The sequence below is a fragment of the Myotis nattereri genome (assembly GCF_964212035.1).
Source record: "Myotis nattereri genome assembly, chromosome: 5".
Lineage (NCBI taxonomy): Eukaryota > Metazoa > Chordata > Mammalia > Chiroptera > Vespertilionidae > Myotis > Myotis nattereri.
Window position 1 is genome coordinate 19,487,179 of NC_138080.1, and position 26,431 is coordinate 19,513,609.

Sequence of the window (26,431 nt, forward strand, 5' to 3'; positions counted from 1 at the left end):
TTGGAGGCTCCGTGCTCATTTATGTTTTCTGCAAGCTGGCGTGGGCACAAGTTCTGTCCTGGGTTGGGGCTGGCAGAACCGGCTCCCAACCTCAGTGTCAGGGCGAGGCCAGACAGGGGAGCACAGAGCTGGGGAACCCCACGAGGAGGACATGGAGTGGGGTGGAGATATGAGATTTCCTGAAGGAGGACGCATTTTGGTGGACTTTGGAACCTACTAAAATTTATCTTGTTGCTAGTGTTGTTTCTTTATAACCATAAAAGTGTAATATTGCTAATTAGACAGGATGTCCTTCCGGACAACCTTCCAGATGAAGCTGGGGCTGCGAGCGAAGCCCAGGTATCAGGTGCGGGAGGGAAGCCGGTGCGGCAGCCGCGGAAAAGAAGGCCTACTCCTGTACGAATTTCGTGCATTGGGCCTCTAGTTAAAATATAAGCTCCATGAGGGCAGGGTTTGTTTTATTCACTGATGCCTTGAAAGTCTGGAGTTATGCCTAGGACAGAGTGGGACTGAAAACCTGTATGTTCACTTCCTTCAGCAGGTCCTCCCAGGGGACCTCTGTCTCACGGAGGACCCAGATGCCTCCACCCTGGCTCTTGCCTGGAGGAGCCCCCAGACCAGCTCAGATAGGATAGAGCTTTGCATCTGGCATAAAAGACAGAGGTGTCAAGCCACAGAGGAATCTTAAATGCATCTTGCCAAGTAAAAGAAGCCGGTCTGAAAAGGCAAAACTATGGAGACAGAAAAAAAATCAGTCGTTGTTTGGAGTTGGGGGTGGAAGGAATGAAGAAATGGAGCACAGAGAATGTTTAGAGCAGTGGTTCTCAACCTTGGCTGCACATTAGAATCACCTAGGAATCTTTTTAAAATCCTGATTTCTGGGCCTCATCCTTTGGAAATTCTGTTTGTTACCAATGTTGTGGCCTCACCCCATAACAAAGACACAGAATTTCCGGAGGATGAGGCCCAGAAATCAGGATTTTAAAAAGATTCCCAGGTGATTCTAATGAGCATCCAAGGTTGAGAACCACTGCACTAGTTGAAATAGAACTTAGAACACAGTGAACCTTAAACTGCAGGCTTGAGTAAATGATGAATCAATATTGGCTCATCAACTGTAACAAATGTAGCGCTAATGCAAGATGTTAATAACAGCGAGAGGATAGGTAGGAACTGTGCTTTCCGCTCATTTTTCTGTAAACTGAAAACTGCTCTCATGGAGTCTCTGACTTACACACACACAACATAGAGCCTGATCCTAACTGTCATCAGGAATGTTTTTATCACCATCTGGGAAGGAACTTAATTTAGTTTTTGCAGCTGGAGTCACAGGCTTTGGGAACTCTCCGAGGTCCCCACAGGACCACTTTCTCGACAGGAGATCCTGGCAGTGACCTCATTCCCCTCTCCGTGCTCGTTTCCTTATCTGTATGGGGGGACCATGATGACACTATGGAGTGGGGATGTTATCCAGAACACCCGTGCTTATAAGTACACCAAGAGTGCTCCGTGCTCACTGGCAGCAGACCTTCTCCTCCCCTCACTGGGCATCTCAGAGAGCTCTATCTTACCTCCCTCTCCTTGCAGACCGGGCATCCAAAGACCCACCCCACACATTGATGGTTCATCTAGCCTTGACCCAGCCAAGGCCCTGTCTGTCCCCTGATAAACCCCCAGGTTCACCCACTCAGTACCCCCTCCCAGCCAATGTTCTGTTGTCACAAACATTTCTTCCTCTGTCCTCTGAAGTGGAGACAAGATGAGACACTAATACTGGAGGGGGAACAGCAGAAGGTAGAAGTTGAGACTTTGGAGCTCAATGTCCTGGGTTAATATTCCAGCTCAGTCACCCAAAGCTACAAGCTCAGCAGCTCTCACCCAGAGCTACAGCCACACCTGCTGGCCCCATACACAGAGGGGCACCCTTCCTGGGGCAGCAAACCGTGCCACCCACAACACACACTCTGTTTTGGGCCATTTTGTGCAGCTGTTGAAACCAACAGGCAGATTGGCCGACTCTCCCCTAGGACCACTGAGGTCAGAACAGGGCTTTGTGAGGCCCCAGAGGCTAAAGGTAGCGGTGAGAATGCTAACCTGAGTCCCCCTCCTCCCAGAGGCCATACTGGTGTAAGAACAGGCAACAGAGGGCAACAAGAAAAGGCCAAATCTGCCTCGCTCATCTCTGGTGCAGCAGGTTCCCCAGTGAGGATCCTGTCTTCTGAGACTCAGGGTTCTGTGCACATGGGGACAGTGAACAACTGGGCTCACACCAGGCATCGGATAGTCTGCAGCTTTATTTCTTAAACTCAACTATAAAACAAAACCCTGCTGCTTGGAAAGGCCCATGCAAAACAATGCAGGGTCACTGGCTACTGGCCCTACTGCTTTTTGTTCTAGGTGCTGGACGGCACTGTTGGAGGACTGACAGGCAGTCAGAGTGGCCAGCCCCAGTAGGAGTACGGGATGAGCCACCAAGGCAGGCTGGATTGTCTAGGATGTCACCACCAACACAAGATCCAGGCTGTCACTAGCAAGGCCAGTAGGGACATTCAATGACTGGAACCCCTGAGGCCATTTCGGATGCCACCAATGGCAAGACCACGCCCCCCACCCCCCATTGCTGCCACTCCCACGGGTCCCACAGCAGCTATGCTGGATGGGGACACCCAAGAAGCCTCTTCCAGGGAGAGCATCTGAGTGGTGGGCAAGCAGCCACCCAGCACAGTCTTCAGGGTCCCTCCAGCAGGAGCTCTGTGCAGATGCCTGAACAGGGACATCCAGGCAGAGGCAACATCCAAATGGTCACAGCAATTCTGGAAGCGTCCAGGGCATCAGGAAAGGCAGGCCAGGCAGGGAGACCCACCGGGGATGGGAAGTGCAAAAGGCAACGGGTTTGGCCTAGGAGCGATTTCCAGCTGACCCGGAGGTCCCTGCCGACGCCCCTGCACCAGGTGGGGAAAGCAGACCACGCTGGCGCCTCCATTTGGCAGGGCGGGCAGAGGGCCTGCCTGGATTTCACATGGGACTACACATCCTGGAACCCAGCAGCCTCAGAAGACTGGACTGGGTGGGGCTCCGTAAGGCACAGCTGAGGGAAAGTGGGAAGGCCCCACTCTGGGTCTAAGGCTCAGCAGGGATGATGGATGGAGGCCCCAAGCAAACGCCGGGTCCCAGGAAATGTCTGCTCTGCACTTCACAGGAGAACAGAGGAGGAGAGAGGGGAGATGGAGGAAAAGAGGGGAAAGGTGAGGACAGATGGGGACAGCGGGGAGGCCACGGCCAGGAAGCAGAGAGGAGAAAGACACAGACACAGCAGAAGACAGGCAGAGAGGGGCAAGAAGACAGCTCAGAGGACCAGGCAGGGGAGACGGGCTCCTCCTGGGGTCCAGTTTCTCCGCCCCAGGACAGGGCAGAGCTGCCTGGCTCCAGCCCACCGGGCTTGAGGGGCCTGGCCGGGAGTCTCTGGCCAGCAAAGGAGGAGCTTCACAGGGAGAAGGAGCCCGAGCAGATCTGGGAGTAGACACCCTGGTCCAGGGGCAGGTAGTGCCCCTGCTTCAGGTCCAGGAAGAAGAGCCGGTCTGAGGTCTGGGACGGGTCAAAGCCTTCATGCTGCAGCCGTGTCTTCTGGATCTTGAAGGTGCCTGTGGGGTGCAGGGGTAGGTGAGGGCGAGGCAGGTGGCTTTCAGGAGCCCCCACCCACCATCCCCTCCCGGGACTCCAGGCTTCTGCATATGCCCTCCCCGCGGCCAGGAACATTCTTCCCCGATTTGCCTGCCCGACTCCTCCATGTCCTTCCGGCCCGAGCTTCCTGTCCCCTCCTTCAGGGGAGGCCTCTCTGGCCATCCTCATCACAGCCGGAAACTGCACTCGCTGCCTGGTTACCTGTCTACTCCCCGCCCCCCACCCCAGTGAGACCGAGGCAGAGAAGGGTCTGTCACACAATAGGTCAGGGGTCAGCCACTTAAAGCCCAAGGACCAAATTCAACCCGCCGCCTGTTCAGTAAATAAAGTCTCACTGGCACAAAGCCACGCCATTCACCACACACCGTCTAGGCTGCTTTTGTGCTACAAGGCGGGCCGGAGTAGTTGGGGCAGAGAGTGGTGTATGGCCCACAAAACTTAAAGTATTTACTATCCAGGGTCTAAGAAAAAGTTTGCACTCCTGCAGTGGATGGTTAAAGAAGGGTTTTGTAAAAGATAGGACTGGGGTTAGTATTAAAAAGCCAGGGAGAACACCTACGTGCTCTGGAGTTGGGAAGGTCTGTTGTTTTTTAAATATATTTTTATTGATTTCAGAGAGGAAGGGAGAGGAAGAGAGACAGAAACATCAGTGATGAGAGAGAATCATCGATCACCTGTCCCCTGCACGACCCACACTGAGGATTGAGCCTGCAACCCAGGCATGTGCCCCAACCAGGAATTGAACCATAGGCCAACGCTCAACCACCAAGCTGCGCAGGCCAGGCAGGTCTGTGTGGGTTTTTTTTAAACAAAAATTCAAAAGCACAAACCGTAAGATTTTTTAAAAGGATAAATATGGCCCTAGCTCAGAGGTTAGTGTGTCGGCCTGTGCACTGAAGGGTTGTGGGCTTGATTCCTGGTCAAGGGCACATACCTGGGTTACAAGTTCAATCCCAGACCCCAGTCAGGGCATGTGCAGGAGACAACCAGTCAATGTGTCTCTCGCACATTGATGTTTCTCTCTCCCCCTCCCTCCTTCCCTCCATCCCTCTCTCTAAAAATCAATGGAAAAAATATCCTCTAGTGAGGATTAACAAAACAAAATAAAACAAAACAAAAAAATGATAAGTATGTGACAAAACTAAGGGTTTCTTTTCAACAAAGGCTATAGTGGATAAAGTTCACAGACTCCCAAATAGGAGAAGAGACTTACAATGTCTGAAATTGCTAAGTAATTAATATCCAGACCATTCTGAAGAACTCCCACAAATCAAAAAGAAAAAGAGGCAATACAAAGATGGGTGAAAGATCCGAGAAAGATCAGAGGTGTGAGATGATTTGCTCAAACTTCCATCAGAAAAATGCAGAAAATAAAGACACACCAAAAACTGAAGGATGTCTAGTGGGGATGGGAATGAGGAATGGGAGTAAATATGTAAGTAAAACAAGAGAAGGGTCCTGCACAAGCCCACAGTGCCAGCTGGCTGTGAACCACTATGTCAGACTTGGCCTGAGTGCCTGAACCAGGACAAATACGGGGGTGGGGAGGGGTGCGGCGAACCTGTGGTGTCCATCTGAGGCAGGAGACGCAGGAAGATGGGCCGGGCATAGGGTGCTAGCACCTTCTGTAGCTCCTGGTACAGTGCATTGGGGCTCAGCTGGCCATGGGGGTCCGCAATGGCCGCCATGCCTGCTTTGCCTTCTACTCCTAGAAACAGAGGCTCAGTTGAGAACACCATCCCTTGCCCACCATGGGACCAGACACACACACAGCAGCCCCTGGCCTCTGATCTCCAGTCCCTTCCACCTGGGCTAACACTGGCCAAAGCAGAAAACATTTTGTCGAGCTCCTGCTACATTCCTGCAACCCTGAGCCAGAGTCGCTTTCATGATCCCATTTTCTGGATGAGGAAACTGAGGCTCAAATCACACAAGAGGGGGGACTCCAGTACCAGCGGCACCCACCCAGGCTGTTGTGTGTAATTGTCCAGGATGTGTACTGCCCAAGGGCACCTGTACCTTCAAGCTCCTCCTGTCTGGGCTCCCTTGGGGCTGCCATACCCTAGGACCACCCCCACAGCCCCAGCTTGCCTGGCACAGCCACCCCATACACGGCCACATCCGTCTGGCCCAGCAGGCGGCTCAGCACACCCTCCACCTCGGTGGTGGAGACATTCTCCCCACGCCAGCGGAAGGTATCCCCACTTCGGTCCCGGAAGTACATGTAGCCCAGCTCATCCATCACCAGCACATCACCTGGCAGAGGGGGGAGGGGAAGGTGAGATGACAGCCACCATCCCCACAGCCAGCCCCTAGGGTGTGCACACCTGAGAGGTAGGCACTGTCGCCCTTGCAGAAGACGCTGTGGGCAATCTTCTTGCTGGTGGCGCTCTCGCTGATGTAGCCGTCGAAGCGACGCAACGGGTCCCGCTGGTTGATCTGGCCCACGAGGAGGCCGGGTTCCCCTGGGGAGGAGGCCACACTCAGGTTGCACTAGGAGGGCCGAGGGCAGGGACCCCAGCTCCGGGAAGACTGAGTGAGGGCCCGCTCACCTGCCTGGCATGGGATACAGAGGCCCTGGGCATCTCGCAGTAGCTCCATGGTGTCCTCATTGACCTTCACCAGCCGGATGGGGTACACGTGGGGCAGGATGCGGCTGTTGAAGCCACAGGAGCCCACCTGGAACAAGGAGAACTGTCGGCAAGGAGCCCCAGGGTGGCAGTGTCCTCCCCCATAACGCGCCGCCTTTCCTGCCCCAGGGCCTGGAATAGCGCCCCCAGTGTCACCCCAGCTCTGTGACCCTGGGTGACCTGAAAAGGGGGGAATTAAGTAGAGTACTCCCTAGGACTCCTCCTCCCACCTTCCCAGTCTCCCTTACAGTTGCAGGTGACCTGCTGGCTTGCTGCCGCTTCCTGGTCCACAAAACCCTCCACACTGGCTGAAGTGGGCACCTGGAGTGACTCTGGAGCCACGTGGGGACACTGGCGGACTGCTGCTCACTGCCCGCAGCATGTCAGCTGGCCTGGATCAGTCTGAGCAAAAACGCCTGTCTGATGGGTTTGTGCCGCTACATCTGTTGGGCATGTTTGTTACAGTAGCAACCTGTGCTAGGGAGGCCACGGCGGCCCCTGGGGAGGTCCACTCAACAGATATGCGCTGTGGGGGCCAGGCCTTGTAGTCAGGTGCCGGGGCCCGAGCAGCCAGCAAGACAGAAAAGAATTCTGGCCCTGGTGCTTGCTTTCTTATTATTCTCATCTGGTCCTGGCCTCGAGGAGGAGGAGGTTGGGAAGGGAGAGGGGTAAGGGCAGAAAGGAGGTAACTGCTAATCATGAAAGCATCTGTTTGCAGAGAGCGCCAGCGAGGGGCGCTGCACTGAGCTCATGATGTTGAGTAAGTAGAACACACCCATTGAGCTATTAAACCCCGTTATAGAAGAAAAAACAAACAAAGCCCCCCAAAAAACAAGGAGCCTGAGACTTGTCCAGTAGGAGGGGATCAGCACCCAACCTCCTCCCTTGGTGCCCGTGAGCCCTGCCTCCCTGCCACCTCCCCAGGTGGGAACTGAGGCAGCTGCCTAGCACACACAGCCACTCCATGGACTGGAACTCAGGAGTGACAGTTACATGACTGTGTACTAGGAGAGGGTCCCCACATGGGGGGGGGGGGGGCAGCCCAGAAGCCCTCTCACCCGCCATTGTGCTCCGGGCCACCGCGATTCCCAAACCGGACTCGTGCCAGCCAGCCTGCCACGCTCACCTTCCCGTCCATGTTGGCGATGCTGCAGTTGCACTCGGTGGCCCCATAAAACTCGCCAATCTGGCGCACACCGAACCGCTCTGTGAACTCCTCCCAGATGGCGGGCCGCAGCCCATTGCCCACGGCCAGGCGCACCTGGTGCTGCCCCTCTGCCTCACGCACTGGCTGCTTCAACAGGTAACGGCAGATCTCCCCGATGTACTGGACCACCTGGCAGACAGGGAGCACGCCATGGAGCCTGACACCCCAGGACAACGCCCCCCCCCCGCCCCCATCCTGGGCACTAGAACCAAACAGCCCTAAGGTTCATGACTGTGGGGGAAACAGCCCAGTCCTCCAAAGGGGCCTCAACAGGCCTTCTCCGTAAATGATGCATTTGGTTCCCCCTCTGCCCCTCACCGTCTCTCTATCCCCATGCTGCTTCCTGGGGACACCTTATGTGCTGCACGCAGGCCACGAAGGTGAGCCTCAGCACTGACACCACACCCCACAGGGCAACTCAGCCCAGAGCCCATGTGCTCCACTCTGTCCCCCAGAGCCCGGCCAGCTGAACCCAGGCTGCCCGCAGCACCGCCCCTGGGGCGGGACCAGTCAGGCACATACTCTATGTACTCTGTGCTGCCTCTCAATCACAGCGGACAAGCCCCACCCAGTTGCCCTCCAAGTCACCTGCTCATTGACGCCCTCTGCAGGGAGTACCTGGACAGGAGCTGGGAGGTGATCATCAACCTGGGACCCCCAGCTAGGACACCGCTGAGTCGGTAATTTTGTGCAACCAACTAAGCCACACTTGCTTAACCACTTTATTTTTATTCTTTCTGTTAATTCTCACCCGAGGATATTTTTTCCATTGAATTGTAGAGAGGGGGAGGGAGGGAAGGAAACAGGGAAGGAGGGGTGGAGGGAAGCAGCATTATGAGAGAGACACATAGACTGGTTGCCTTCCCCATGCTCCCTAACCGGGTGGGGGATGGAACCTGCAACCCAGATATATACCGTTGACCAGGAACCAAACCCACAACCCTTCAGTGCTCAGGCCAATGCTCTAACCACTGCGAGCAACACCGGCCAGGGCAAGGCTTAACCATTTTTTAAAAATATGTATTTTTATTGATTTCAGAGAGGAAGGGAGAGGGAGAGAGAGATAGAAGCATCAATGATGAGAGAGAATCATTGTTTGGCTGCCTCCTGCATGCTCCCTACTGGGGATCGAGCCCACAACCAGAGCACGTGCCCTTGACCAGAATCGAACCCGGGACCACAGGCCGACGCTCTATCCACTAAGCCAAACCGGCTGGGGCATGGGCTTAACCATTTTTAAGTGAATAGTTCAGTGGCATAAAGTCCATTCACACTGTTCAACATCCATCTCACCATCCATCTCCAGAACTTCTCATCTTCCCAAACTAAAACTCTGTCTCCATTAAACATTACCTCCTCATCCCCACCCCCCAGTGCTGGCACCCACCATTCTACCAATTGTATCTATGAATGTGACTACTCTACCGACTTCACGTAAGTGGAGTCACACAGTATTTGCCCTTTGTGCCTGGCTTATTCACTTAGCACAATGTCCTCAAGGTTCATGCACATTGTAACATGTGTCAGAATTTCCTTCCTTTTATGGCTGAATAATATTCTGTGTGGATGGACCACATCTGCTTCTCCATTCATCTGTCAATGGACACTTGGGTTGCTTCCATGTTTTAGCTATTGTGAATGATGCTGCTATGAACATGGGTATACAGACATCTCTTTGACACTCTGCTTTTAAATCTTTTGTTTTAAAATCAGTCCTCCAAAGACACAAACAGCCACACAGTATATTATTCCATTCACAGGAAATTTCCAGAACAGGCAAATCCACAGAAACACAAAGCAGATTAGTGGGTGCTAGGGCTAGGGGAGCGGGGGCGGGAGTGACTGCTCACGGGTACAGATTTTCCCTTTGGGGTGATAAACATGTTCTGGAACTAGATAGCGGTGATGGTTGCACAACATTGTGAAGGTACTAGACGATGAATTGTTCACTTTAAAATGGCTAATTTTATGTTATGTGGATTTCACCTCCATTTTTAAAAAGGTCATCATCTGTCAGAGGTTTCACTGAAACATCTATGCAGGAAGCATGCCGCTGTCTGGGCGGCTTCACAATGCTGCAGGAGGGACTGGGATCTGGGATCTGGGTGGGGGCGGGAGGGAGTGACAGGTGCTCAGGAATCCCTCATACTTTCCTGTCCACATTTATATGCATTTGCAACTCTCAGTAAGGTAAAACCCCAGACTGTCTGCATTTCAAGATTCAGATTAGCAACGTCCCCCAAGACCTCAGCCCAAGCAGAACATAAATCCTCAAAAGCAGAGAGTACAGTCATTGCCCCAAGGGGTCCCCCAGGATGCCCTGCCGAGAGCCCCTGCCCAGCTTTGTGACCTGGGATGGTGGCTGAACCTCACTGGGCCCCACCTGTCCACTGTGAAATAGCACCTGCCAACTTGCAGTCCCATTCTCTCCCCGTTCCCCCTCCCCCTCCCTCTTCTTGGAGACAGGGGCTAGTATCTGTATTTCCACCCCATCACAGTGGTGAAACCCTCCTCATGGGGGCGGGGGGAAGGGATGTGTCTTAGCCCGCCTGCTGTCAGGAACAGAAAATGTCCTCCACCTCTGCCTCATGCGCACCCCACCTGGAAGTCCCACGCCTTGTGGCCTTAAATGTTAAATAGCCCAGGGTGGTGACTGAGCCCGCTGGTCTCATTTCCATTCAGAGCCTGTAGGGGAGACCCGGGAGGGAAGGAGGGGCCCAGGGCACAGGGAAGTGGAGCCCCATTGCAGTTACACTGCAAGCCTTCGTTTCCCCAAGTGCAGAATGGGTGTGACGTCTTTGCCCACTCCCAACGTGGGCAAAGGGTTAGCCCTGGGCTGGACACAGAGCTCAAGAAACACTGGTCACCCTCTGTCCCCATCAGGAGCCCTGGAGAGGGTGGGAGAGGGGGCCGCGCCGCAGTGGAGGACCGCGGGAGGGGCGGGCCTGACCGTGCAGTTGTGCTTGACGCAGTCGTCCCAGAAGCGGCTGGCTGAGAACTTCTTGCGGAGGACCACCGTCATCCCGTAGAGGAGACACTGTCCCACGCCCATGATGTTCCCTGCAGAAGGCAAGCTTGGTGAGGGGTTCCCGGCCCCCCCGTCCTGTCCCCAACCCCCAGCACCCCCTGGTACCTGCGGAGTGATACAGGGGCAGGCAGTCGTAGAGCACGTCTGAGGGGCGCATGCTGTAGGCGTGGTGGCCAAAGGCTGCGATGCGGTAGTACCTGAGGGCAGGAGTGCAGGGGCTGGGACCTACATCCTCCAGGGCATGGGAAGGGGGGGGGGGGGTGTGCAGCACGCCAGGCAGAGCCAGCCCAATTCCCAGGCTTGCGGGCTGGCCGAGAGGCACAAGCAGCAAACACAGAACTGTCCATGGTGCTGTGTGCCCTGAGGGATGTGACGGGGCTGAGGGACAGAGGGGCTGAAGGTGACACAGCCAGGGAGGGTGGGGGATCCTGCCTGGGGAAGTGACGCATTAGCTAAGGCCTGGCAAGGAGCTGAGGGGGCGAGCTAGGGAAGGGCAAGCAGGCAGTGGGCATAGCACCTGTAAAGGCCCTGAGACCAGAGGAGCCTGGCCAGATTGAGGAAATGGGAGTGGCCGAGAAGACAGTGAGCAAGGGATGGAAAAGAAGAAAATATCAGAGAAGTGGCAGGGCCACACAACATGAACGGGGGTTTTATTCTGAAGGCCAAGGCAGGTACAGGGAGGTCTGGGCGGGGGGCGGGGGGGGGGGGGGTCTGAATCAAGTCTTTAAACCTTCCTGTGGCCACTGATGGGAGCAGAGCCTTCAGGGGCAGCAGGATGCTAAAGAGGGACTGGGGCAGGTCCGGGTAGAGTGGGGGGAGGGGGATGGAAAAAGTGGACAGATTGCGGGACAGACCCCGCTAATGGGCTGGATGTGGGGAAGAGGTGCGGCAACGAGGAGCCCCAGAGCACCAGGAATAGGGCAGTGGGATTTATGGGGTTGGGGAACCAGGCTATGAGACGACCTGGAGTCATCCTCCGGACTGGGGCGCCATGGGCCCCTCACCTGCTGTGCACGACAATGGCGGCCTTGGGTAGCCCCGTGGTCCCCGACGTGTAGATGTAGAAGAGTCGATCTGCAGGAGATGAGGGTGTTGGCGACCAGGTGCTGGGAAGGTGGGGTGAGGGGACAGCGTGGGCACTGGTGGGGAAGAGGGGTCCCACCTTGGACTCACCATCCATGCCCTTCCCAGGGGACTCGGCCAGGGGGGCCGTGGATGCCTCCTTTAGCAGCGGGTCCAGGAGCTGGGTGTCCGGCCAGCTGCCCTCAGGACCCAAGTCTCCAGAGCAGAACTTGAGCAGGCTCTTCCCCAGCTGTCCACTCACCTCAGCCACCACTGCAGCCCAAAACAGACGTGTCATGGTCAAGGCTGGGCCGGCCCCTCCTAAGGGCTGAGGTGCACTGTCTCTTTGCCCTGAGCAGCCACAGCCCTGCCCAGGATAATGCCTGCACCCAGCCTCACCTGCTGCCAGCTCCCCTCCGAAGATGAGGGCCTTGGCGCCCGAGGTGCCCAGGCAGAAGGCGAGGGGCTCGCGCCGCAGGTTGACGTTGAGCAGAGCGGCCTCCACGCCCGCCTTGGCCAGGCCCAGCCACAGACCCACAAACTCCGGCCGGCCCTCCAGGAAGATGGCCACCACATCGCCCGGCCCGAGGCCCAGCTGGTGGAAGACGTTGGCCACAGCATTGGAGTAGGCGTCCAGCTGCGCGAAGGTCCAGCACACACCGGTGCCTGCGTCCACCAGGGCCAGCCGGTCCGGCTGCTGCCGCGCCACTGCCTGGAAGATCCCTGGGATGGTGTGGCGGGCTCGCTGGTGCCGCCGCAGCTCCAGGCGCACTCTGATCAGCACAGAGAGGCCACTGGGAGGGGGGACGGAGGGGGCGGCGTTACTGGGTACCTGGCCAGGCCCCCAGGAGACCACCCCAAGCCTCTGTGCCACATCTGGAGAAAGTGGAAGAAAAGGCCCCTGTACCCCCCAGACCAGTGAGGGTTCAAGGAGGACCCTTTGGTTGGAGGGCTTTGCAGGGACTAAGGTCCATCCACCAACCAGCCCCGAAAGCAGCAGATTCTCACAGCTGGCCAGGCTCTCCGTGACCCTGAGGGAGCAGAGGCCTCGTCCTGTCTTTGTTTCTCTCCTTTGGGACGCGCCAAGCACACCTGCCGGACTCCTCAGGCGCCATCTGCCCCAACCAGACCCCGGGGTCCAGCCACGAGCTGGGCTGCTGCTCCACCCCCAAGTCACTCAATGGCAATAGACACAGGTGGCCAGGGGAGGGGTGGCTTCTCCCAGGTGGGGCCAAGAGACCTGTTGTCAAGACAGGGGGGATACAACTCAAGGAGCATTTGAAGCAGGTTCGTCTCACTTCCACTTCCCAATATGCTAGCGGATGAGGGGATCAGAGGCGCAGGGGATGGCAAGACCCCAAAAGGAAGTAGGCAGGGCCCTGAATGACCGTGTAAAGGTGAGCAGCCACCAAGGATGCCAGGCTGTCAGATGAGTGAGAAATTAACTTTTTGTTTTGTTTTAAGTAAACAAAAATTGCTTTAATGTCTAAATTTCTTGGTGTGGCAGCTTGAGAAACGAGTGGTTCCCCTGTTTTTATGTGGCTCCCTGCCCCGGTGCCCAGAGTCTCTGGCTCTAAGAGGTAACCTCAAACTTTGTTAAGACACTGATAATGGGGTTCTGTTTGTTATAGCAGCTTGCTCTGCCCTGAACAATACAGACATAGTCTCAACTATACCTCCGTTTAGGCCTCATCTGGCCATCATGTCCCACCTGCTTTATCATCAAATTCCTTATCAAATCCATTCTTTGCATCCCCGCTGCCTCCCCCTTGCATCCTTGATTCCTTGAAATGGCTTCCTTCCATCCCTGGACTCAACATCTTCACAGTAGACTTCAGCACTGCCATTCACTCATTCATTCATTCATTCATTCATTCCCTTCCTCCTCCATTTAGCAGACAGCTGATGTGTACCAGCACCTATTATGTGCTGGGTACAGTTTTTGGCTCAGGCACAACCAGATCCGACCCTCAGGGGTTCACAGTACTTCCAGGAGACACACCCGCTCCTCAGACATGAACGAGCATGAAGGAAGCGCTGGCTGGAGACCAGGCCCTGATGGGTGACGCAGCCAGTGATGCGGACGGGGGCAGGGGTGGGAGTGGCCCTGAGGGGAGACAGGTAGATCACTTCTCAGCAGGGCCTGGCAAGATGAAAAGAAGAGGCCATGGTAAGGCTGGGGCACAGCCGGTACAAAGGCCCTGAGGTAGAAATGGGCCTGGAGAATGAGGCACATTCGAGAACCAGGGCAGAGGCCAGTGTGGCAGGAATCAGGCAAGAGGAGTATGGAGGGAGACGAGGTTCTTGGGGCAGACAGGTCTGTTAGAGGAGAGGATGCACAGGCCTGCAAGCATCTGCAGTTTTTAAAACTAAGGGTTCAGCGTTCTGATGACATTTGTGAGTCTTCCTGCTTGGGTCACTGCTTATCCTGGGAGCCCCTAGGAGCCCCTCCAGCTGCACCTGGGAAGGGATCAGGGTTTTTGGTCCTTGTAGGAATTTGCCCCCAGGAATTTGGACCAGCTGAACCCCAGCATCCGCACACATGCTACCTGCCAGCACACTGACATATGCACAGGCCTCACCTGCCCGCCCATTCACTGAGCATCCTTGCCACCTCCCCCAGGAAGCCTTCCGGGGGTCAGCCCTTGCACTGTGCCTGCTAGTCCCCCATCACAGAATACACTTCCCCAAATGGGGCCAAACTTGGCCAGATTCACATAAGAGGTGAGAGTCATTCTGGGCAAAGAGGGGAAAATGCAGATGGACAGTGGGGCAGGCTGCTGCCACTTGAGGTAGGAGGCTTAGAGTCTTTCATCCAAAAGCGTATATGACTTAAATAAAAGTAAAAATTACAAATGAAAGTAGAAAGAGAGCATCAGGGGAGGAAAAGGACGGAGAATGTGTGCATTTGTGGGCACGAAGAACAGACGAGGTCTGCATAGATTCCTGCAATCATATCTTGGAAGAGCGATACTGAGGAGGGGAACTGCAGGGCAGGGGTCAGCAGAGAGAGGGCACTGCACACCCCTCTAGACCAGTGGTCGGCAAACTCATCAGTCAACAGAGCCAAATATCAACAGTACAACGGTTGAAATTTCTTTTGAGAGCCAAATTTTTTAAACTTAAACTATATAGGGAGGTACACTGTTATTAACTTAATTAGGGTACTCCTAAGGCTTAGGAAGAGCCACACTCAAGGGGCCAAAAAGCCGCATGTGGCTCGCGAGCCACAGTTTGCCGACCACGGCTCTAGAACATTCAAAATCTGTACCATGTGTTATGTACTAACTATTACAAAAAAAAGTAAGGATGCAAAATATTAAAAGTTAGCTGTTTATACATCCATCTCCCTGGTCAGATCCCCATTGCTCAGCCATTCAACTAATAAATAGAGGAGCTAAGATGAGCAGCCTTTGCGTTTACTGAGGAACTACTTACTATGTGATGAGCATTATGCTAACTTTATGGTCACCTTCCAAAGTTGGGTCCTAAGATCCCCATTTGTCAGATGAATGAGCCGAGAGCTGAGAGAAGTAAATTAACACGCCCGAGATCACAAGGTCACAGTCAGGGACAGAATAACCAAGAACCAGGTCCCTTGGCACGGTCCCTACGCTCCTCCTCAGGCTGGCCACAAAGGCAGGCCAAGTGCCCATGGTGCACACAGCAGTTGCTCAATTCATGCTTCTTGAAGGACAGGCATTGTACACAGACTACTCTTACAGATAAAGGAACTGGGACTCGAAGGGCGATGATCCAAGGGCCAGCAGGGCACAGGGCCACGGTCCAGTTAAGACATGCTGACTCTGGCCACCAAGCTGGTAAACATCAGCTTACAGAGCCACCGAGGCACCCACGCCGGCTGAGGGCAATCGGCAGCAGCACATCTGAACGCCCCCGTGTGCCCAGCTCCCCTCTTAGAGCTTCCCTGATAGAACATCCGAAGAACTCCATGAGGTGGTACTTGTGCAACAGCCATGGGGAGAGGGTCATCAGCGAGGTTTGGAACCCCAGAAAGCAGCCCCTGCGTGGGGGCTCCCCATCCACAGACCATACAGCGAGAAACCGGAACTGAGGCTGCGGCTGGTCACACTCAGGTCACACTCAAGGCGGGGTCCCAACCCCCTCAGCCTGTCACCAGTCCGTCCTGCGCGAGCCCCAGGCTCTCTGAAGGACACCCACACAGGCAAGCAGTGAGCGCCAGTGCTCAGCTCCAGCCACATGCCTGGGCAGAAGCCCAAGCCACCCCCACCCTGGGGACAAAGAGGCCACTCTCCGCCTCTGGGTCCTTCCCAAGGCCTCTTCTCATCCCTCCGCTGCTTGTGCCGCCTTCTGCTTTTACCCGGGGCAAGAAGAAACCAATCAGGTCACATGTGGTCAGATTTCATGCCACAGTTACAAGACCAGTTGGAAGAACTGGGACAGGGGGCTTAAATATTTTCTGAACCCAGGCTCTAAATACAGCCACCCTGGGCAGAGCATAGCAGCTAAAAACATGGACTCTGAAGCCCTGCCCTTCCCTGGCGGTGTGTTCCTGGGCAAATGTATTCACCTCTCTGTGCCTCGGTTGACCAACCTGTAAAATAGGTTTCATAGGCACTTCTTCCTTACAGGGCTAAGAGAGAGCATTAGAACAAAGCCTGCTGCACGGAGTGGGCTATACAAGCTGCATTAGTTACTGCGGCATAACAAATTACTCCCCAAACGAACACTGGAAACAACACACATTTATTATCTCACAGTTCCTGTGCGTCAGGAATCTGGAAGTGGTTTCGCAGGGTGGTCTGGCTCGGGGTCTCTGGTGAGGCTACAATCAAGGTGTCAGCTGGGGCTGTGCTCAGCTCAAGGTTTTACTAGGAGAGAATTCGCTTCCAAGTTCACTTATGTGGGCGTCTCCCAGCGCTGCCTCCCATGTGGCAGCCAGCTTCTCCCCCAGGGAGCAACCCAAGAGAGCACTCAACATGGAAGCCTCGGTCTCACAGGTAACATCCTATCACCTCTGTTGTGTGCCATCCGTTAGAAGTGAGCCACCAGGCCCAGCCCACACTCAAAGCAAGGGGATCTGATAAGAGCATGAAGACCAGGGGGTGGGGCCAGACGCAAGGCTGCCTCCCACAGAAAAGTGTGCCAAGCCCTGAGTCAAGGCCTCAGCGTGGACCGCACTCCGGCCCTGTCCCCAGAGAAGACGGGCCGGGCATGGATACACCCAGTCCATGGGCTAGAGCGAGGGCCTTGACAAGCCCAAGGAGGCAGGGAGGGCCCGCCAGCCGTGCTCCTGGGTGCGCGACCCTAAGTGGAGGCCAGGGCCACGGGCTCCATCTGGGCTCCCCAGGTCCCCAAGAGGAGAGGACACTTGTGAAGGCAACAGACCCATGGCAGGTGCTCACACACTCTCCCACCATGGGGGCTGCTACTGAGACGTCTCTGCCGGGAACCTGTAGCAATGCCTACTTCACACAAGAAGACTCCCACAGCCAGCCTCTTTGGGCCAGACTCTCAGAGACCCAGAGACCTTCCAAGAACACCTGCACATGACAGCAGAATCCTCTCCCCAGAGATCCCAGCCTCCAGAGACCACCACACAAGCCAGAACACACGGCAAGCTCCCCACAGACCCTGAACCCCAAGTCCCGCCCAGACCCCAACTCTCAAAGAGCCCCTGTCAGTGGTCAGAGAAACCTGTCAATGGCTCAGAGGCACACACCCTTCAAAGACCTTAACTGTCCTTTACAGATGCCCCAAGAAGCCCTTTCATTCCTTCTCCCAGAGCCCTAAATACACCCAAAGTGTCCAGTCAGTCTGGACAGCCTCCAGAGACGACCGAGCTGCCCGTGTGAGCCCCTTGGGACCTACCAGAGTCCCCCGAGGAGCCCTGAGAGGCCTCCCACCAAGGCCCCACCCCCCAACACCCACAGCCTCACAATCAGCCCCGGTTCTATGCGACTCCTACCAGCTGCCCACAGACCACCCCCAAGTTCCCCCCACGCCCCCCCGAGATCTCCCACGTGGCCTCAAGGACTTTGGAACCTACGCAGGTCCCTCCAGAGACCCTCAAGCCGCCACCTGCAAGTCCCCTCGCTCCCCAACCCGTCCCTCTCGCAGGCCGAGCCCGAGCCCCGCCCCCGCGTGCAAACCCGCCCCACAGGCCCTGGGGACCCCCACGCCGCCCCAGCAGCCCCCTCCTTCCGCCCCCGGGAGCACGGCCGGGCCAGGCCGGGGTGGCACTCACAACAGGTCCCGCCTCGCGGTCTTGCAGACGATGCGCAGGAAACGCCAGCCGCCGCCGCCCACGTACACGCAGAGTGCCGCCGCCGCGCTCCAGGTCCACGGCAGCCCCAGCAGCCACAGCAGCCCCAGCGAAGCCACGGAGGCCGTCCCCGCACCGGGAGCCCGCATCCTGGGGAGGCGGAGAGCGCTGAGGCCGCTGGCCGCGCAGGCCCCGCCCCGCGGCCAGGCAGGCCCCGCCCCGCGGCCAGGCAGGCCCCGCCCCGCGGCCAGGCAGGCCCCGCCCCCGGCTCAGGCCCACCTGCTCCGCGCAGACCTCGCCCCCAAGTCTGGGACCGGCCCCGGGCCGGGGTCCCATCAGGCCCCGTGTAGGGCACAGGCCTCCGAGCTCCTGGCCCGGCCCCCACTTCTCTACCGGTTCGTCCGCGTCCAGGTCACGCCCCGCACACAGCTGTCCCTCCTGTCCGTCACTGTCAGTCGCACCCCATGCCGTGACCCAGCCGTGCGACCCCGGACCCGGCTCCGCCCTCGGGACTCGGCCCGAAAGCCTGGCTCCACCTGGTCCGCCCCGCAGACCCAGGCCCTGCCCGGGCACTCGGCCAGGCCGCGCCCCCACGCCTCGACCTCGCCGCGGCGCCGGGTCCGGGACGCCTCCCCACTTCCTGTCCCCAACCTGCCCGGCCACCAGCCCCGGGTCTTCCTGAGCGTCCCGCCTCCGCCACCCGCCACTCGGCGGGCCCCGCCCCACGCGGGCCTCTCCCCCGACCCTCAGCACCAGCCCCCGCCCACCCCGAACGGGACCCGCCCCCAGCCCCGGACCCGGCCCGCATTCCAGCTCCAGGTTCCATCCCCGGCTGCCGGCCCCACCCCCACGCTGCGGCCGGTCGCCCCCCGGGACTCACCCCGGCCACCTCTAGCGCCCTCGGCCCCGCCCCACTGCGCCCAGTCCCGCCCAAAGCCCCTCTTCCGACCTGCCCGCCTGCGCGCTCCGGAGCCGCGGAGCCGAGGCCCGCCCCCTTCCGGAGGCCACAACCATCAAGAGGGCCCCCGGGCCAGAGAAGCGACGGCTAACGAGACCCGGGGGCTAGAACGGCCCGGCGAAGCCGCCGGCTGTCTCCTTGACAACCAAACTTCATCCGCCCCCACGCCGCGCGTTCCAGCAAGCACGTGCGTCCCGCAGCCGAGGGGCGTGGCCTCCGGGCGTTCGCGCCCCTCGCCCCCCCATGTCATCCCGGATTCCTACACGGGGAGCTGGGAAATCCCAGTTCACAAAACGGGCCCGCCTGCACTGGACTCCTGCCCCAGCTTGTTCTAAATACAAGCCCCAAGCCACTTGGACCTCAAAGCCACATTCCAGTGACCTTGGGAGTCCTACACTCACAGCCCGGGGCCCTAGACGTTCCTAAATTCAAACCTCCCCTTCTTAGTCTGAAAGATACATTACTAGGACCCAGCTAACCCCAAATCTGTATCCCAACATCTTGTCATTGAGGTTCAATGTAACACCCCAGGAGCCCAGGGAGAACAAAATCCACACACCAGACCCCCACCCTCCCACAGGAGTCCTTTATTGGCACCCGAAGATCCTAATGCTCACCCAGAGCCCCCCAAAGCACCCTCCTGATCAGGTGGGGCCAGCGCCGGCCTGGCTGCCCGGTACCCTGTTTCCTGGCTGACCTGGAGCTGCTCACAGAGCCGCCGTCCTGGCTGCTCCCTCGTGGGCTCCCAGAAGCTCAGGCAGGAGGCAGGCAAGTCCAAGACAGAAAACCCCAACCTAGTCCCAGCTAGTGGACCTTCCGGAGCGCCTCTGTTTTTGCAGACTCCTGGGTCCTGCTTTCCTGCACCGTGCCCATGAGGGCCTCTGCCCTATGCTTCTCTCCAAGCTCCCCCTCCTCTGCCCTCCTACCCACCCCACCCTGCTTGTTTTCTTCCCTGCTTGGCAGACCTTTTCAGTGCAATCCTTGGAAGAAGGCCTGGGCCTGTTTCCAGAGCCATTTGGAGGACAAGGCTTGGCAGGAGCTCACTCGCCCTCCCCACTCCCCCATGCTGTCATTGGTTCCTGGGGCCTTCCAGGGTGGGCGGAATGGGTTCGAGGAGACAAATCCCGACAGGCCCAGAACAACGACCAATAACTATCCTGCTACTGTGATCACCCACATTTTACAGGTAAAAAACTGAGCACTGGAACGGTCATGCCAGCTCAGAGTTGAGATTCATTCATTCACAAACGTGGGCAGAGAGCTTGTCTCCCCTCCTCCTTCCCTTTCCTTCTTCCCTAAACTTCCCTACCCCTTGCGGCTTCTGGCCCAGATTTCCCTGTCTCCCCTGCCTGCCTCCCTCCTCCTTCGCCCTCCCCCTCTTCTGTTTTTCTCTCTCCCCCTTCCCCTTTCCTCCACTTCCCTTTGTGCTCTTCTTCCCCTACTTCCCTCTTCCTCCACCCACTCCCCCTTCCCCTTCTCCGTCCTTCTGTCCCTCCTCCTCTTCCTCCTCTCCTCCCTCCTGGTTCCCTCTCCTCCTCCCATTATCTCACCAAGCTCACGGAGCCAGAACTGAACAGTGCACGTGATGATCTCTTCCAACTCTATCCACAGCTCCCGGAGATTCTCTTATGAGTCTTCAGCCTGAAATCATGAAATCCCAAAGACTCTGGAAGCTCAACTTTTTCTTAAGGTGGTGTCTGAACTCCAGCGGTGACCCAGGCTGTTTTCAGTGATCAAAACAGAAAACCTTTTTCATTCCTCTTTATCCCTTATTCTTCCCTTTTCAGCGATACCCCACAGCCCAGCAATATCATGCAACACTCAGTTACCTTCCTAAGATAGAAAAAAATTCCCAATCCCAAAATACATGGTGACCTTAAAAATAAAACAGCGATTTTACCAGCAAAAATAGGCAACAGCAAAGAATTTCAATTCGGGACAAGCAAGTTTTAGCAAAAGCCATAGGAAAGTCCCACATACAAAGGAGAGGACGGTTACTTTGTGGAGGAAAAAGGAGGAAGTTGGGAAGGGTTGCTGTAAGAGTAAGTCCAGCAGAGAAAAGTGAGAGTTCAGGGAGATTAGTGTTTCATTGGCTAGGTAACCGGGGTAGGGGGGATGTACACCCCGTTCTGTTGAGGGTCTGTAATTGACATGGAGCGGTACTGTGTGAGAGCGCCCCCTGCTGGCCTCCCCACTCCATTTTAGTGAGGTTTCCCCCCTTATTTTCTTTTTTTAATGTATTTTTATTGACTTTTTACAGAGAGGAAGGGAGAGGGATAGAGTGTTAGAAACATCGATGAGAGAGAAACATCTATCAGCTGCCTTCTGCACACTCCCTACTGGGTATGTGCCCGCAACTAAGGTACGTGCCCTTGCCCGAAATCGAACCTGGGACCCTTGAGTGCACAGGCCGACGCTCTATCCACTGAGCCAAACCGGTTAGGGCTCCCCTTATTTTCATACAACCTTACTCATGCCAGGGATTCCAGATGAGCAATTAAGAAACCGGTTTGGCTCAGTGGATAGAGCGTCGGCCTGCGGACCGAAAGGTCCCGGGTTTGATTCTGGTCAAGGGCATGTACCTTGATTGCAGGCACATCCCCAGTAGGAGATGTGCAGGAGGCAGCTGATCGATGTTTCTCTCTCATCGATGTTTCTAACTCTCTATCCCTCTCCCTTCCTCTCTGCAAAAACTCAATAAAATATATTTAAAAAAAAAAGAAATAGTTCATTGGAGATTTTTGTGAGGAGCTAAGAAAAGGAACCTCACATAAGAGGCAATTTAAAAAAAAGAAAGAAAGAAAGAAACTGGCCAGGAAACTCAGTTGGCTGAGGCTAATCCAGTGCACCAAAAGATTGTGAGTTTGATTCCCGGTCAGGGCACGTACCTAGGTTTTGAGTTGTATCACCACCAGTCCGGGCATGTAAGGGAGGCAAGCAATCCGTGTTTCTCTCCCCGTCCCTTCCCTTTTCTCTAAAGAAAAATCAATAAAAACATATCCTTGGGTCCTAACCGGTTTGGCTCAGTGGATAGAGCGTAGGCCTGCGGACTGAAGGGTCCCAGGTTCGATCCCGGTCAAGGGCATGTACCTTGGTTGCGGGCACATCCCCAGTAGGGAGTTTGCAGGAGGCAGCTGATGGATGTTTCTCACTCTCTATTTCCTCTCCCTTCTTCTCTGTAAATAATCAATAAAATATATTAAAAAAATAAAAATAAAAATAAAAACATATCCTTGGGTGAGGGCTTTTTTAAAAAAAGAAATAGAAGAAACAGCTCTATTCCTCTAGCCTCAGACGTGGAAACTGAGGCTTAGACAAGGGGATAGCACTCAGGGTCAAACCAAGCTCTCACCTTCTCCAGCTGGGTGGCCTTGGGAGAGTCACCTCTCCCCTCTACCTTGCTTGCCCTTTGGGTAATAACACCCGACTCCTGAGGCGCTGTAAATCACATATTTATTGATCACCCACTGTACAAAGGCTGACAGACAGGGAACTCTTTATCTGGAGAATGAAGGGGCTACCACAGTAGCTGTCGGGGGCACGGCCCGATGGACATCTCCCTCCCCAGAGGGACCCCAAGTGCCTGCAGGCCACAGCAGAAGGAGTTCTTCAAACTTTCTGGAAGGAGAGAAATGAAACATACATTGAAATAAGGTACGGAGAGATCAGAGCATGGGTGTGTCACTGTAAGTAGAACACGAGCATCATGTGGGAGTGAGCAATTTCTCTGCCGTGGTCAAGTGCCCACCACAGTAAAGGTATGCGTTTCCTGGGGCTGCCAAAACAAAGCACAGTAAACCCTCGATTTTGCAGGCCTTCATTTAGTGGACTTTGTAATTAATGGACAAAACTTCCTGGCCCTATGTCATGGGTGAAAATTAACACCCTGTTAATTTTACAATGTTTTTTAACTCAGATTTGCTTATAATGAAATTAACAGGTTTTTTATTATTAATTCACTGGTTTTGGTGTTTGTGTGTGTGTTTTGGTAATCCTTACCCAAGGATATTTTCTCCATTGATTTTAGAGAGAATGGAAGGGAGGGAGGGTGAGAGAGAGAGAGAAATTGGTCGCCTCCTGCACACTCCCCGACAGGGGCAGAGGTCAAACTTGCAACCCAGGTAAGTGCCCTTGACCCGGATCAAACCCAAGACGCTTTGGTGCCCAGACACTCTAACCACTGGGCAGCACCAGCCAGGGCCAGGCTGTTGTGTGTGTTATTGTTTTTGTTGTTTAATTTAAGCCCAGTTAGCCACCAGGAGCCCTTCTTAGTAGGTGTTTTTTCTCAGGGTTCACCGTCGCATCTAGAGATCCTGAATTTAGTTACATCTTCAAATTTTGTTATTCCTCCAAATAAGGTCACAATCGCAGGTCCTGCCGGTTTGGACTTGGATGTGTCTGTTCGGGGGCCATCATTCCACCCACTACCACTGGATAAAGGGTTAGAACAGTGGTTCTCAACTGCCCCCTGGGGACACTTGGCAACATTTGGAGACATTTTAATTGTCACAACTAGGGAAGGGGGAGTACACTACCAGCATCCGTGGGCAGAGGCCAGGGGGCTGCTAAGCATCCTATAATGCACAGGACAAAGAATGACCCGGCCCCAAGTGGCAAGGGTGCGGCAGTTTGAGAACCCTGGGGTAGATGGCAGCTCCAGTCGGGCTGGAGTTGGCTCCACAGCCTGACACGGGCATTCGCTGGGTGATTCAGTCAGGGGCCCAGCTTCTGCCAGGCCCCGTGCTTCCCCCGCAGAGCGGGACAACACCGCACGGACCTTGCCGACTGTGCTCAGGACGCTGCAGAGGAGTGCACTGTTGAGATGATTCCGCTCTCAGTGCCCTCTTGAATTCCCAACAGGCCTGGACTTCCCAGGGTTCTGGCAAAGGCGAAGTGAAGAAAATCTTTCTAGGAAAGTGTTTCCAAATGGAGTGAAACAGGCACATCTGGAAGGGATCCATTCATGAGGCCTTGACAACGTGAATTAAACTCTTGGCAATGAGGGCTTTGTGGTTTGCTTAAAGCCAACAGTACCAAGTTTCTTTCAGGGTCTCCCACATTTTCCCAGGCCCTGAAAAATCCTCTAGAGCAGGTGTTTTTGTTAGCTACTGCTGCGTAACAAATTGCCCCAAACGCGGTGGCTTCGTAACTGTCACCAGAAAGGGGCCAGGCCTGAGGAGGGCCTGCCCTGGGGCAGTCGGGAATATGTGGGTTCTTGCCTTTGTGCAGGCTTTTACGATTTGAGTTCAGGTGATTTTGAGAGTACATTTATGAAAGCCGGGGACGGTGAAACAAAGGAAGGACTTAAGATAGAAAAGGCAAGATCACAGCAACAGGAATGAGCCTAAGCTGAGCTGCCTAGACTCAGGGAAGGAAGTCACAGTCACAGAAATGAGCCACACTGGGCTGTGTGGGCTCAGGAAACAAGTTACAGAGGCAAAAGGAGGGCCCTTGGAGATGAATTCAGGGAGTTAGCCTGGGGCAAGTTGCTGCTGCCTGCTGCTCCCCTGGTTGCAAGTCTGGTAGAAATCCTGGGAGATTAGGAGTAAAAAGGCAGAGATACACGCCTGAGGAAGGACGGGAGGGCATGGGCGAGCTCTGGGAGAGCCAGCGCTGGCATCCTTTCTTTTTCTAATATATTTTATTGATTTTTTACAGAGAGGAAGGGAGAGGGATAGTCAGAAACATCGCTGAGAGAGAAACATTGATCAGCTGCCTCCTGCACACTCCCTACTGGGGATGTGCCCGCAACCAAGGTACATGCCCTTGACCAGAATCGAACCTGGAACCCTTCAGTCCGAAGGCCGACGCTCTATCCACTGAGCCAAACCGTATGGGCAGCACTGGCATCCTTTATCTCAAGGGGTTTTTTGTCTGTTTTCTTTAAATATATTACATATATTATTATTGTTATTATTATTGATTTCAAAGAGAGAAAGGAGAAGAGAAACATCAATGATGAGAGTGAATCATTGATCGGCTGCCTCCTGTACACCCTCTTACTGGAGATCGAGCCTGCAACCTGGGCATGTGCCCTTGACTGGAATCAAACCCGGGACCCTTCAGTCTGCAGGCCAGTGCTCTATCCACTGAGCCAAACTGGCTAGGGCTAGCTGGCTGTTAATTGCTTGGCCTTATTTAACTATGTGTCTCTGTTTTCCTCATTCCACTTGCCAAGGTATTTCTTAGCTTCTTACTAACCTGCCTCAATACAACAGCCATCAACTATTTCTCAGGATACATGGGTTGCCTGGGCGGTCAGTCCCTCTGTGGTCTCACTGGACTCAGTCACTCGGCAATATTCTTTGGGTGGCTGGGCTAGAGGGTGATATGTGTGGCAGGTGGTGCTGGCTGCTAGCTGGGCATCTAGTTCTCCAGATGGCCTCTCACCCAATAGACTAGAAAAGGAGTCTGCAGACCACAGCTCACAGGCCAAAGCCAACTCGCCAGGAGCTAGGAAGGGTTTTTGCATTTCTGAATGGTTGAAAAAAGTCCAAAGACTAATATGTCATAACACATGACAATTCTATGAAGTTCACATTTCAGCCTCCATAAATAGCATTTTACTGGAACCCAGACACATAAATTCATTTACATATTGTCTAGAGCAGCTTTGCATGACAAAATTTAAAGTTGCAACAGAGACTGTATGTCTCACAAAACTGAAAATATTTATTACCTGGCCCTTTACAAAAAAGGCTTGTCAACCTCTGGGCTACCGCGGCTTCCTTGTGTTAACCAACTCAAAGGGTTCACAGTTTGGGGGGTGCTCTATTCAGAAATGAGACATGGGTCCAGGCCAGTGTGGTTCAGTTAATTAGAGCTTCGTCCTGTTCACTAAAAGGTAGTGGGTTTGATTCCTGGTCAGGGCACATACCTAGGTTGTGGGTTCAATCCGTGATGGGGGCGAGTATGGGAGGCAATCGATTGATGTTTCTCTCTCACATCAATGCTTCTCTCTCTCTCTCCCTCCTCTCTCTAAAATAAATAAATAGTCCAGCCCGTGTGGCTCAGTGGTTGAGCATTGACCCGTGAACCAGACGGTGACCATCTGACTCCCTGTCAGGCACATGGCAGATTGTGGGCTCCATCCCCGGTAGGGGGCTTGCAGGAGGCAGCTGATTCTTTCTCATCATTGATGTTTCTATCCCTGTCTCCCTCTCCCCTCCCTCTCTGAAATCAATAAAAACATATTAAAAAAAGAAAACTCTGCCTTCTTTATTTAAAAAAAATTAAATTAAAAAAATTAAAAAGGAATGACACATGGTTGTCGCAAGGAAGTTTTACTTGCAGGAAGTAACGGAGATGGGGGATTCATATCCTAAGCTGGTGTCCCCTAAGGAAGGCTTAGCCATTGGTTTCGGTTTTTTTTAAAATATGTTTTTATTGATTTCAGAGAGGAAGGGAGAAAGATAGAAACATCAATGGATTGGGCCCGCAACCTGGACATGTGCCCTGACCGGGAATCGAACCATGACCTCTTGGTTCATGGGGGGGGGGGGTCGACGCTAACCACTGAGCCTACCAGTTAGGCAAGGCTTAGCCATTGTTTACATACACTATTCGGTTAATCACACATTGATTTCTTCTTTGCAATTGGCTACAATGATCTGGTTGG

General features: G+C 54.8%; 1 protein-coding gene across 3 annotated transcripts; it reads right to left on the reverse strand.

Moving 5' to 3' along the window:
- Nucleotides 1-2,276: 2,276 nt before the first annotated feature.
- SLC27A1 (solute carrier family 27 member 1) lies at nt 2,277-19,708 on the reverse strand. Of its 3 annotated transcripts, none has more exons than XM_081092429.1 (13): nt 19,511-19,708; nt 17,838-18,005; nt 12,008-12,402; nt 11,720-11,881; nt 11,551-11,620; nt 10,652-10,743; nt 10,469-10,578; nt 7,438-7,647; nt 6,234-6,360; nt 6,009-6,146; nt 5,773-5,937; nt 5,243-5,389; nt 2,277-3,641 (listed from the first exon to the last, which is right to left on the reverse strand). In XM_081092429.1, the coding sequence occupies exons 2-13, from the start codon at nt 18,002-18,004 to the stop codon at nt 3,484-3,486; spliced, it is 1,941 nt and encodes a 646-aa protein (XP_080948555.1). In that variant the 5' UTR covers nt 18,005; nt 19,511-19,708; the 3' UTR covers nt 2,277-3,483. The 3 variants fall into 3 exon arrangements, with proteins under 3 accessions (XP_080948555.1, XP_080948553.1, XP_080948554.1); XM_081092427.1 differs by lacking the exon at nt 19,511-19,708 and adding an exon at nt 18,805-18,967; XM_081092428.1 differs by lacking the exon at nt 19,511-19,708 and adding an exon at nt 18,736-18,763.
- Between the last annotated feature and the right edge of the window lie 6,723 nt (nt 19,709-26,431).